At 41.5% G+C, this 12,897-nt stretch overlaps 1 protein-coding gene across 10 annotated transcripts in view; it reads left to right on the top strand.

Moving 5' to 3' along the window:
- LOC126987535 (zinc finger protein 385B-like) overlaps positions 1-11,122 on the top strand; it is a 104,226-nt gene extending 93,104 nt beyond the window's left edge. For all 10 annotated transcript variants that reach the window (XM_050844548.1, XM_050844550.1, XM_050844549.1 and 7 more), the window contains 5 exons: positions 336-471; positions 1,023-1,112; positions 1,658-1,874; positions 2,865-3,055; positions 4,400-11,122. In XM_050844548.1, coding sequence (XP_050700505.1) covers positions 336-471; positions 1,023-1,112; positions 1,658-1,874; positions 2,865-3,055; positions 4,400-4,579 — 814 coding nt within the window. In that variant the 3' untranslated portion in view covers positions 4,580-11,122. The remainder of the gene's footprint in view (positions 1-335; positions 472-1,022; positions 1,113-1,657; positions 1,875-2,864; positions 3,056-4,399) is intronic.
- Positions 11,123-12,897: the final 1,775 nt, after the last annotated feature.

The following is a 12,897-nucleotide window of genomic DNA, read 5'->3' as shown; positions in this document are numbered from 1 at the left end:
GTGTGGCGTAATTTCCTGCTGTACCATTCCCTCCCTACCATGTGACCTGTAGGTGAGAGATGAGAGGGAAGTTATGTTTATCTGTTGCAAAGAACATTTATTTGTTAGAGAAACAGGCCAGTGATGTAAGTGTGAGGGGATATAATGGGCTGTCATGTAACAGCTGATACAGGGTCCTCCTTATGCCACTCTGTTGCTAAGATGCATTGCATACATAAGTAATTTGTCATGATATTAATGGCACATTTTACTCTTTACTGCACATAAATTCTATACATATTTTTCTGCATCATTAGTGTGATAAATCAGCTAAAGTATTTGTGTGTGTTTGGCAGAATAAGTGTGGCCCCAGGCAGTGGCAGCATTCCCTCTCCCAACTCAGCCATCATGACTTCAATGGACCTCGACGACCCCATCAACAAAGCTGTCATGGACAACGTTCTTGGACGCCTCCCCACCAAGAAGCCAAAGGTAAGAGTTAGTCATAAAAGACTGTGTTCCCGTCTCCTAATGCAAGAGTTGACTTGTATCTTCATTCTTTCATCCCTGTCACTGATAAACTTGGTAATTGTCTTCCTTCATCTGCTTTCCCTTTGGATTAACCTTTGTCAAGAGGGAAGTGTCAAGACATCTCTTGCAATCAAGATTTATCATGCTGGTGTTCAAACCTCTCTTGATTTTTATTGGAGCAGTGTGTTGTAGCCTTTTTATGATTATATATTGCCTGTGACCTTCCTCCTTTGCCATAAAAATAATCTTTAGGAATCAAAGTTGTCAAGAAGCACAAGGTTTGGTTATGTTATTGTTAGAGGTGACTTGTGGCTGATGTCATACAAATGTGACTGGAATGCTTGCTTGTGGCTTGCTAGCATTCCTTGTGCCAAGCTGTCAGATGGCACTTTTCCAGCTCCCTCATGCAGAGATTGCAGGACAAGGATATACTAGGATACTTGAGGGGTCATTTTTCTCAGTAAATCTGGACTCTCCCAATTTCCCCAGCCTAACAAATGTAATTTTTTCAGGTTGCTGTGCGATGTGATGTCTGCAACTTAGAGTTTTTCTCACAAGCTGTTTTGGACTCCCATTTAGTTGGGTCAAAGCATCAACGCAAAGTAAGTGAATACCTAGTCATTGCATTGTGTAGTGCAGTCTTTATATATATATATATATATATATATATATATATATATATATATATATATATATATATATATATATATATATATATATATATATATATATATATATATATATATATATATATATATATATATATATATATATATATATATATATATATATATATATATATATATATATATATATATATATATATATATATATATATATATATTCTGAAAAAATAACCCTGAATATAAGATGCTGCAGTGACATGTCTTGTAGCCCTACAGCTAACTTAAAAGTGTTTTGACGCCAAGCTGCACTCTAAGGCTCTCTATAACCCTAGGCCAAGGGAAACAGTCAGTTGCCAGGGACTGTTGGTCTCTCTTATGTAATTTTCTTACTTCTAATCATCCTTAGAATATCTTGCTTGGTCTGTGTATGATTGTATGTGCATGGAAAAAAAATTCCAGAAAGTTCACATCAAATGTTATGTTTTCCTTTTGTGGTTGTGTCAAGCTTCATCACTCCTCAGGTCAAGTCAGCCGACCTCATGAAGACACTGGAAGAGACGGAGAAAGGCTTTGAGCGCGATGAAGTGAGTGGCGTGATCCGCTGCATCGTGTGTGACGTGACTGTCAACTCCCCACAGCTCCTGGCAACACACATCGCAGGAAACAAGCACAAGCAGAGAGCATCCAAGCGCTCCGGGGACTGCAGCAGCGCGCCGCCGGCCAAGAGAGCTTGCCCAGGTATGCAGCATGACGGGCTGAAGGGTAACCTTGCAGTGGGTGTCTCAGCATGCTTGGGTGTGAGTCATGCTGCAGTGCTCACCCCAGAGATGGCATGTAAGAGTGAGGGACTGTTTTGGAGCCATAGGGGACAGGTGATTGCCCTGTTCTCTGGCCATTGGCAGCTACTTCTATTTATGTAACGGCAAAGTGTGCTTGTACTTGGTAAGACCATCCTTAATCAATCATCTGTGCCGCAAAGTGTTACACATACCACATAAAACATGATGGAAGAGAGCTTTAAATATTCCGCAATCACTAGTCTGCCCTCCATTCAGGAAGAGTTAAGGGAAGGCACACTAAATATTCAAGAAAAGATGTTCATGGTGCCCTAGCTGCATGTTGTCACTTACCCTGTGTGTCAGGAGGCGTTGCTCTCCTCATACACTGTTCACAGCTCTTAGTCTTGGCTGGTGGCAGCTCCTTAAGAGTGTTACCAGGATGTAATAGCAATGTTTGTGTTTGTTCAGTATCTGCAGAAAAAGATCCCTTGGTGCTGTGTTCATGGCAAAGCTCATTCCTCTCTTTGAAGTGTGTACTATAAAAATACTGGCAGAAAGTAACATCACAAGTAATTATTGACAAAGGTGCAGGCATCACAGTGCATGGAAAGCTTATTAAATGCTTGTAAACTCATGATAATATTGCTCTCTATAATTTGGTTCCTGGGCTTGAGTCATGAGGACCCTAACAGTGTAAATTACTTTTTTTTATCAGATTTGGTGTTTTGTGTGAAAGTTTAATTGATTCCTTGTAATATGATTATGCTGGATTCAGGAAGCCTCTATTGAAATATCAGTAATTATTCATGAATGTTCTTTCTTCTTTTTTCCCATCTACTGATATGATTGAATAATCAAGCATGATAATCGGTCAGGCTCAGTTGATTAGCAAAATAAAAGACCGATTGATCACTGCCTCTGTTCTGATTATCAATCATCTTCACTGTAGGGGTCACAGGCATGGAGACAGCACCTATAAGGAGCAGCAATGGTGGGCCCCAAGCCCCCAACAGTGCAGACAGCAGCTCCAACCTGGATATTCCTGAGTGTGTTACCAAATTGGAGGAAACAAAAGGAGGTGGAAAATATCTCTGTAATCCATGCCAGGCTCACTGTAACTCAGAGCAACAGTTGGCACAGGTGAGAGCATGTCTCATCATCATCATTGTCACCATCACCAGCCCACTGCACAACACAGGCCTTTCATTGTGCCCTCCACCTCTCTTATCTGTATTTTGTCATGCTCCATAAAATGCTCTCATTCCATCTCTGCTTGGTGTTCTGTCAGCCATCACTCCTACTATTCCTAGGTTGCCAGCCTCCAGTGCCCACCCTCCCCCAGTGTGATGGCCACAGCAGAAGTGTCTCCTGCTTTCCCTGTCTTGGCACTCCCTCTCAGCATATTCAATCCCTCTCCCGGCAACTCTCCGTCACTCGTCCAGCCAATTGATCCAATTCAGTGGTTGTCTTTACATGAAACTCTCTCACAATCCTGCCACACACACTTCACAGAGTCATCTATATTCATTTCCATTGCATGCTCACCAATCTCATTAGCTTGTTTCCCTGGTACTTGGTCATATGCTGTGTCTTTGCCCACATATAGGTAACACCCCATTATGGTACAGGCAAGTGTGTAATAGTGGTGCCACCTTGCCTGACTCACGCTGCCCCTCAGAGTTCATTTTTTATTCTCTTTTAGAGTTAATGTAGAGTCTGGCTTGATAGGTGGTCATCAGGACAGCATGTGGGTAGTCTCAGGCCACTTGGTGAGGACTGAAAATTGTCAGCTCTTAGCAGCTGGCAAGATGGAGGTCTCCTTATCAATTGTTGCCCTGTGCTGGGTTATACATTCTCCAATAAAATCCTTCTTTCCAGAGGAGCAGAGACTCATCAGTGTTGATGTAATTTGAACTGTATTAACTGCCCAAAATTATCTTGTGCCTCCAATCTTAATAGCAGGGTTGTTTTTAGATCCTTTGTCAGTTAGATACGAGGAATTCACAAGTGCAAATCTATCTCCTAAATGCATTTCCTCCCACTGCCCACCACACACCCCCAAAAAAAGACCTGGAAGCATCTGATTTATACAATTATAAGATCAGAGAGCTCACTTCCATACTATGGCTTGTAAAATTAGCAAATCTAGAAAGGTATAAATCTCCAGCATATAGATCCTGTTCCACTTGGCTGGGAGTTGATAGTTTGCAAGGGTTTAGGAAGGCCGTAGCACACCAGTTAGGAGTTTTTGAAGCTCCAGGGCCCTCACTATTAGGTCACTCTGTAGTTTCTGCTTTGAAATGCCAGTAATTAATTTTATTGATCAATACATAGTCTCGGCAGAATTTTTCAAGACATTCAGCATTGAGTATTCTTTCTCCTCCAGCTGGGAGTTATTATTATCAGGAGTGGAGGGTTAGTGATTGAAGCTGTGCAGCAACTTGCTTAAAATGTTACCTTTGCTCAAGCAACCTTTCCTGACAGCACCTGTCATCACGAAAACACCAAGACAAGCTGAGTGGCCGCAAGCCCCAGGGCGGTGGAGGCTGGAGAGGCCGCCGCCGCCCCTCCTTCCGTGGGCGGCCAGGCGGGCGCGGCAGACCCTCCCATACCTACACACAGCCGCTCTCCTCCAACTTTGTGGCCGGGGGAGCCCTGCTGTGAGCCACCCACCTCCCCCACCACCTCGACCACCACTCCCACACCTCCAGCAAGTGCAGGCAAAGTTAAGGCTGAGACAGCCAGCATTTCCACTTTCTGATGTGTCAGTATTATTTCTATCATTATTATGGTCTTATTTGACAAACTTCTTCAACAAAAATTGGATTGATACATTTTGTTATTTAAAAAAAGCAAAGCATTTAACCTTTCCTTTCTTTAAACAAATTATCTACTGTAAGGAAAGTATTGTTTTTGCTTGATGCAGTATGTTGTAGCTATCTTTAATATTGAACATGACAAACTTTTGGATACAGCAATTTAGTGTTCTCTCAGTTACTTCATTGAGTGGAGGGTTTTCCTAGATGTTGTGTTATCAGTGATCCTCTGAGCATGTGCCAGAAATGGGATGCTGGTGGGGATGACAACAGACGTGTTCAGCGTTGACCCTCGTTTGTCTTTCTCAGCTTGACAAGCACAGTTTGCCTCAGACTTGATGGGTTGCAAAACCTCACCCAGTGTGATTGATGATGTTTTTATTCGTAGTTGTGTGTAGGCGTCGTAGAAACAGCGAGAGTCTGTCACTAGGCAATCAAAATGCCTGCTCTGCACCACGCTGCCCCTCAAAACAGGATTGGGCCCGCCCATTTCCTATTGATGGGTTTTGGACTTCTAGACCACTGACTTTTTTTATAGGATGGTGCAGTCTTCATTATTATTTTTTTTTATCATTATTATTATTATTATAGATATTATTTGAATCTCGCATTAGCATTGTTATTATTATATATGTTTATTATTATTCATTTATAGTTTTTTATAGTCAAATCTCATGAAGTCCTGTAGCCCCTCACAAGTTCCTCAACTCAAGTGGCATTCATTACTATCCGTGGACCATACTGTCTCTCCTTTGCCCAGTCATCATCATGACAATTAGAAGTGTATGGAATGTTTACAGTGTAACTAGAAATTAATTGCACTAAACAGACACGATTGGAAACTTTTGGGAGAGGCCCGTGTCCTGTAGTGCAATGATGCAGGCAGACCATGATAGTTTGGACTCACCTTGTCTGTATATTGGATTTTCTCACTAATCTCACCAGAAGATATTATTTTCCATACAATTTTGTTTTGATACAGCAATTGCCAACTTTCAGTGCGACTTCCCTCTTATTTGATGTACTGCAGGATCCTGCCTAAAGAATCTGATGGTAAAGTTGAGTCATACACCATAGCTGCACAGTGCACATGGCCTTGTGTAGTGCAGCGACGGCCAGATGAGTGAGCCTCCCATAACCCATTCAGCGAATGGGGTACCTCTTTGGCCGACTCGGTAAGGAGTGGCTCTCCCGTCACGCTGGTCGCAGGTTCAATCCCAGGCAGCCGAGGAATACTCTCTCCTTGTTGTGATTAATTTCTCATGTGTTTCGATACACACAGAGGACGTGTGGGACCAAGAGAGTACTAGAAAAAGAGAATCAAAAATCTCGTCATTAAACTTGGTGCTCATCTCTGGCACATTGGCCCTCACGCCCTGTGGTGGAATAAAAACGCTACCCTAGATTGCTGCTGTGGAACAGCTGGGTGAGCTGCATGCCAACTACCCGGGCTGGGATTCGAACCTGGGCCCACGATATTGTGGCTAGACACATGAACCACTGCTCCAGGGAGGTGCGTTACATTCATTGGGTGCCTGAAAAATACAATTATTAGCAAAAATGATATTTGTATGGTGTTGAAACACATGTAAGAAGGTTATGTGTTGCTGCTTCTCTGTGAATTCTCCTATTTCTGTCTTTTGTCTTAACAATATGAGTCAAATTTCTAGTGATAGAAAAATCTTTCTTAACCAATGCAGTTTTCTTCTTGGTCTCCTCAAAATTCTTCTTGATAAATCAAACTGTAGACTCATGACAGCTGAATTTCCTGGCCACACCAGTCATGAAATGTATCCCAGGGATGCAGCTTCAGCCAGTGTAGCTCAGCTGTGCCAGTCACTCGTGCAATGATGTCATCCAAGGTATATATAAGAGCTGGGATGCCCACATCCCCAGTGATGTTATATACCTGGACTTTCAGAAAGCCTTCAACAAGGTACCACACGAGCGACTCCTTAAGAAACTGCACTCAGCGGGCATTGGAGCCAATCTGATCGCGTGGATAAGAGATTGGCTCACCGACAGAAAACAACGAGTACTACTCAACGGACAGCCTTCCGACTGGCTACCAGTCACTAGTGGAGTGCCTCAAGGGTCACTTCACTGCGTCAAGAGTAAACTGAACATTGAGGTGCTTTCATCTGCTCCTCAATATCGAGGTGCTTTCATCTGCTCCTCAATGTCGAGGTGCTTTCATCTGCTCCCCAGGCCCCAAGTGGCTGTCGAGCAGATTAAATCACCAAAGTGGGCAACCTTGTAATGAGCCAATAGGTTTTCTGTTGCCTGCATTTCCATGTTTCCATGCTATGGTGATGGGGGACTGCAGTGTTACTTAAACTTGGGACTTGGCTCAGGCATTTTCCATGAATTCTCCATTAGTCAAGAGGATTCTGACATTCTGTCAATAATTGGTATTTATTCTAACTTACTGATATTGTCAAAACATTGTTGTTAAAGTCATTATTGGCAAGAGCCACCTTACTAGTGTTATGGTGTCTCCTTACTTCTGAAAGTGGGGCTTTGAGTTTTGTTTTTGTAAGCCTCCATCATCAGCCCAGCTTAGTGACAGCACTCCACCCTCTGCTGCACAGGTGCCAGGCTGTACCCTCTGTTGCTCTGCCAGAGAGGGCCATCTTTGGCACTGAGAGTCATGTGTGCTGTAGGGTGCCAGTAAAGAGGAAGAAAACACTACCAGTGAAATTAAGGAAAACTTTCCACTCCATGTTTGGGGCACTTTTGTTTTCTGTTTTCACCTTGTGCTTCTGTCAGACAGCCTGGGATGTGGAACTTGTTTCATGTGCTGAAGGAGGCAGACCAAGGCATAAAAACACTTGATAAAAGGACCTACAAAAATGCTGCGTCTTTGGAGATTAATAGATCATGCTGGAGATTGCCCTTTTTTTATTTATTTATTTTTTTATATATATATATTTATTCTATTTTATTTTTTTTAATTTTTTTTTATTTATTTTTATTTTTTATTTTTTTCATTTTTTCCTCGCACTCTCCTGACAAGAAATGGTGAGTCTCTTCCTGGCACCGGCGGCTGGTCAAGAAGCTGTGGGTGTGTGGGAGGTCTGTCTGTGGCTGTGCCGGCCATCACTGTTGTTGGGGGCTGCAGCAGCACAGCCACCTTGCTTGTTCCCCATTATGCTTTCATTTCTGGTCAAACAAATTGAACTAACATTTGCACCAGTTTCCCCTGCCCCCCTCCCTCCCTCCCGAGGCTGTGATATGTTTGATGGAAGAATAAATTCACCCTCTAGTACAGTAGTATCCATATAACTTGGCCTTAAAAGAATTGTTCATAAAAATTGACATTTACAAGAGTATGTATTTTAATCACTTCAGTATGCGTTGTTTGCAAGGAAAAGGTTAGTGATGAGATTGAAGACTGCCAAGCTAAAGGACACTCAAGGTGCTTAGTTCAGAAGGCTTAACTTTTTAATGCTCTCAGTCAATAGCCAAAACAATCAGCTATGTTTTAATGCTTGGTTCTTCAAAATTGTGTGGCTGGTTTCAAAGATGTGGCATTGTGAACATTGTAAAACTGAATGCCATTTCATCAGCTTTTTATTTGTGGCATTGATCAACCTTTTGAATGTGTCTCGTGGTTTTGGTGTTGGAGGAAGTAAAGATTGGCTGCCCTGCCTGGAATTAGGTCACCATGTCACTGTTACAAATGTACAAGTGAACTTTGGCTGGCATGTGCTGCCTTGTCACACCTCTGTGCATACCTTCCTGAAGATCAGTGTATGGGTGTTGCAAGCACATTGAGAAATTTGCCCAAGTCTCCTGCTGAGCCTTGTTTTCTCTTGTACACAAGTCTTGATATAGTCTGCCGGGCAGCTTGATCCCCAAGCTTCACCCACGTCCAGTAGCCACCCTCATGGCTGAAGGTTATTTTGTTTTGTTTTTTAAGGGTTGCCTTAATCATGAAGAAAATTACTTACAGGGCATATACTGGAAAGGGATGACCCAACCAATTAGCCCCAAGGCGGTATTCTGTTTTTGGCAGCATCTTGCGGCTGAGTTCTTGCTGCATTGTGGGGTGGTGCAAGATACGGAAAAGTGACCTTACAGTGGGTGATTCGTAGGCCTAAAGTTGCGTGAGCTGAATTAGCCAATTTTTAATTCAAATTTTTTAAAACATAATATTTTCAAAACCATAAAAATGCCAGGTTTTTCCTTTTACACTAAACACCTCATATGTTAGTGAGGCCTGAGCTGAAGTGGACGCTGCCCCAGAGGTGGAGGGGAGGGGCACAAGTTGGCTGGCGGTGGCTGTAACACTCATGGCAGACTGTGGGTCGTGAATCTTGCAGACCCAATACTTATGTCTTCATATCCATGAGGTTCCCACATGTACTCATCATTGCAGCTCTTTTATGACAACATTTAGTAGTTTAGCATGGAGGAAATCCATCTGCACTAGCCAAGCGAGGAATAACTAGTGCCAGGGATTGGGATGGCTTAGGCTGACATGTGGTGCAATAGACAGGCCAAAAGGCTAGACTTAGACTGGCTGCAGCTTATGTTAGGGTAATTCAGTCGTGCCTCATTAAGTGTATGGTTTTTTTTTTGGTTTTTTTTCCCCCCCCCCATGTTAGTCATTAAAAATTTGCGTAAAGAAATTATCCTTTGCCAAAGCCAGTAGCAGGCTGCAGCATATCAGTGTCTCAGTTAAAGTACATTGTGTGGCGAGCTGATGCTGTTTGTTTGTTTTTTTCTTGTTTTTTCCAGTACAAACATTACTTTAGTACAGTAAGTAGTCATAGCGTTTGTTTGCAATTATTCTTATCTGGTATTGTCATATCATGCATTTTCTCCAGTACAGGTGGAATGGTTTGTAGATTGACAGTTTTGTCTTGTTTGCATGAAGTGTTGAGTATTTTGCCAGTAGAAAGGAAGTGGGATTACCTTGCCTTGGTGGTGCTGGACAAGGAAAGGGACATGTAATTGTTTTATCATGAGATGGGAACTAAACAGCATGATTCAGAGTAGGCTTCACCAGTGCTGTATTCTGTGTTGCCGGAAGTTTTAGAAACAATACTTTGTTGGCACAGTTCCTGGTGTGTGTGCAATGGTTCCTGGATGAAAGGACAGAACTTACCAACACGCTGAAGACCCCTCTAGAGACCCCAAGTCCATGTTCAGTGGCTTCATTAATGGGATTATTTATTACAACAGTATGATGATGCATTCATCTGTTAGACTGCATCAGCCACCTGATAGATCACTCACAGCTTATAAAGTTCCCCTCATAAGGCCTCATTGTCCTGGTTCAGCCTCACAAGTTGACTTACCTTTGTTTCATCATCAGACTTATTCATGTCACTGGTTACAAAAATCTAGCAATAGACCACGTCAGTTAGTCCTCCACTGGTTCTTGCTTCAGGGACAATATGTTGATGGCAGTTTTTACCCCATTTAGTCCTAGGCATGTCTCCTTTCCTAAAATGTCACCCTAAAGCACACAAATAAAATAGCTGGAGTTAAAAGCTACCAGAAAAAGTAGGTTCGTTCAACAACACTACATGGATGAGTGTATTCCTTGGGTTGTTAGTGTCTGACTCAGCCAAGACTGGTTCCACATGACTCTGATGTCTAGCACATTCTCATTTCTTACTAACTCTCCCTCAACCAAGACTGGACTGTGCACCCCGTGACAAGGGACCCACAAGTAAGGTATAGGGACAACTTGAAGTAGGCTTATATCGGTGTCTTGTACAAGCAGTAGCTGCCTGGCTGAGGGTCAGCTTAGGATTAATGTTGTCAACACTACAACCAAGGCTGAACGATGTACCCCATAAAGAGGGGCCCACAAGTAGGTACATGGACAACTTGGAAATGTGTATCTGTATTCCTTTGTTCTCTTGTGTAAATAGTAGGGGCACAGCCTCTGCACTGATCACAATTATTGCCCGGGGCCACAGAATGAGTGATGGTCATCGTGTTGCAGCACTCAAGTCTTTTCTTTACCGTGGCCATAATGCCCTGTGGACCTCAATGTGAAAGATGCTTCATTTCAAGCTTAGTGTTATCATACCTAAATTGTAATACAAGTATTCCTCATTAGTAATTATTTGTTCATTAAGTATACTTAATGAAACTGATCTAGGTGTTTGGCAATGTTCCGTTGTGCCCATCAGGTGGAAGGGAAGCCTTCTCGGTACACTCTGGCCAGAATAAAGAACAGGCCAGTGGAGTGAATGGCCAGCAGGTTGAGCCGTGCTGAGTGTGTCAGGGGTCAGGGCTCCAGCAGGTTAATGTTTGTAGCCTGATCAGATAAGATTATTGTTTATGTTCCAAAGCTGTGTGTATTGTATCACATAGTCACATAGTGTTAATTTTTCATGTCATTCTGCAAAAATAAATTCTTACAGCAAGACATTTGTGTTTTGGTTATGCAGCCCTGAGTGAAGGCAGTCCAGAAAAAAAGAAATGATGTTTTCCTTCAGTATGGAAATGAAAGTAGCAGATTTAAGATTAAATTTCCCTGTAAACGTGTGGAAAACTCAAACAAGAAAATCTGCCCCCGCCTTGATTCATGTGGGAATTAGATAAACCCCTAGAGAGGTAATATACATCTGTGGACTCCTTTAACTTGGCCTTACAACAATTGTTATATAATAATAATGACATGCCAATACTACGATGGTGCATTTAGATGAGGTAGGTAAAAGGTACAGCTGTTTGGTATAAAAGTTAAACAAGTGCAACAGTAGGAGAGAAAAGGTTAATAGGATATTGTATAGTATATAGACATATGCTAAAGTGGTGCATGGCCTCAGTGCTCATCTCTGTCACATTGGCCCTTGAGCTTCTGGCCAAGGACAAAATAAAATAAAAGTATGCAATTTACTGCCCCAATAAAATGTAGACGAGGAGACTGAAAGACCAAGATAGATTGTTAACTAATGTGTTTATAATGCAGGAAATAATTAAGGAGCATCAAGCAGACTTTTGAAGCAGTCTATGAAATTAAACAAATGGCAGTAGAAAGCAGAATAGAAATCAATACAAGAATAAAAAATAAAAAAAAAGCTAGACAAAATTCATAGTAACTTATGTAATATTAACAGTGGAATGTTGAATGTGGCTTGTGACAAAAAAGTTAAATAGACCAGATAGATAATTATGGATAGACAGATAGATAGTTGATATATAGACCAGATAGTTATAGATAGACCAGATAGATAGATACAAATAGACCAGATAGATAATTATGGATAGACAGATAGATATTTCATATATAGACCAGATAGATAGATTAATTGACCAGATAGACATATATAGATAGACCAGATAGATATAAATAGACCAGATAGATGTAGATGGACCAGATAGATAGATACAAATAGACCAGACAGATAGATACAAATAAACCAGATAGATATAGGCCTAGATAGAGATACAAATAGACCAGACAGATAGATATAAGCCTAGATAGACCAGATAGATAGATAGGTTTATGACCCCAGTGCATGCATGGTTTACTAAGGGACAACATACCACACACAAGTGCACATCAGCAGTATATACTTGCATACCACAAACAGAAGGATGACAGCAAAGGATAAATTAATATAAAGACCAATATAACTCGACAAGATAAGAGGCTCGATCCATATTGAATTTATAATCTTACCAGAGGAGGCAAATTAATGTATCCCCATAAATGCTTTGAAATTAATGGAGGAGAAGCTGAGAATCCTGGAAAAGGCTGGGAACTGAGCAGAGGATGGAAGATAGGATAAATAAAGATAGATATATATATAAGTCAGTAGACAGTATATATAAATGGCCCAGCATATCTCTTTTAGGGGTAAGACATCTCCATAAATGCTTTGAAATTAATGGAAGAAGAGCTGAGAGTCCATATATAGAAAGTCTGAGAAATAATTAAGGAGACAGCAGAGGATAGCTTAATTATAGGTGTTTGTTAAGGGGGAATTTAGTGGATTTATAAGGGCAATACATCGTCATTAATGCTCTGAAGTAATTATAAGAGACGAAAGTTCACGAAAAGGCTGGGAAATAAGGAGACAGCAGATGATGGGAGGAATTTAGATATATACAGATAAGCCAGCAGGTCATTAAAGCTTGTAAATTAACGAAAGAAAACCCCAGACTCCATAAATAGGCTGGGAAATAGGATAGATA

The sequence above is a fragment of the Eriocheir sinensis genome, chromosome 65 (assembly GCF_024679095.1).
Source record: "Eriocheir sinensis breed Jianghai 21 chromosome 65, ASM2467909v1, whole genome shotgun sequence".
NCBI lineage: Eukaryota > Metazoa > Arthropoda > Malacostraca > Decapoda > Varunidae > Eriocheir > Eriocheir sinensis.
The sequence above is the reverse complement of the archived record's forward strand: the minus strand, read 5'-3'. Positions and strand labels throughout refer to the sequence as shown.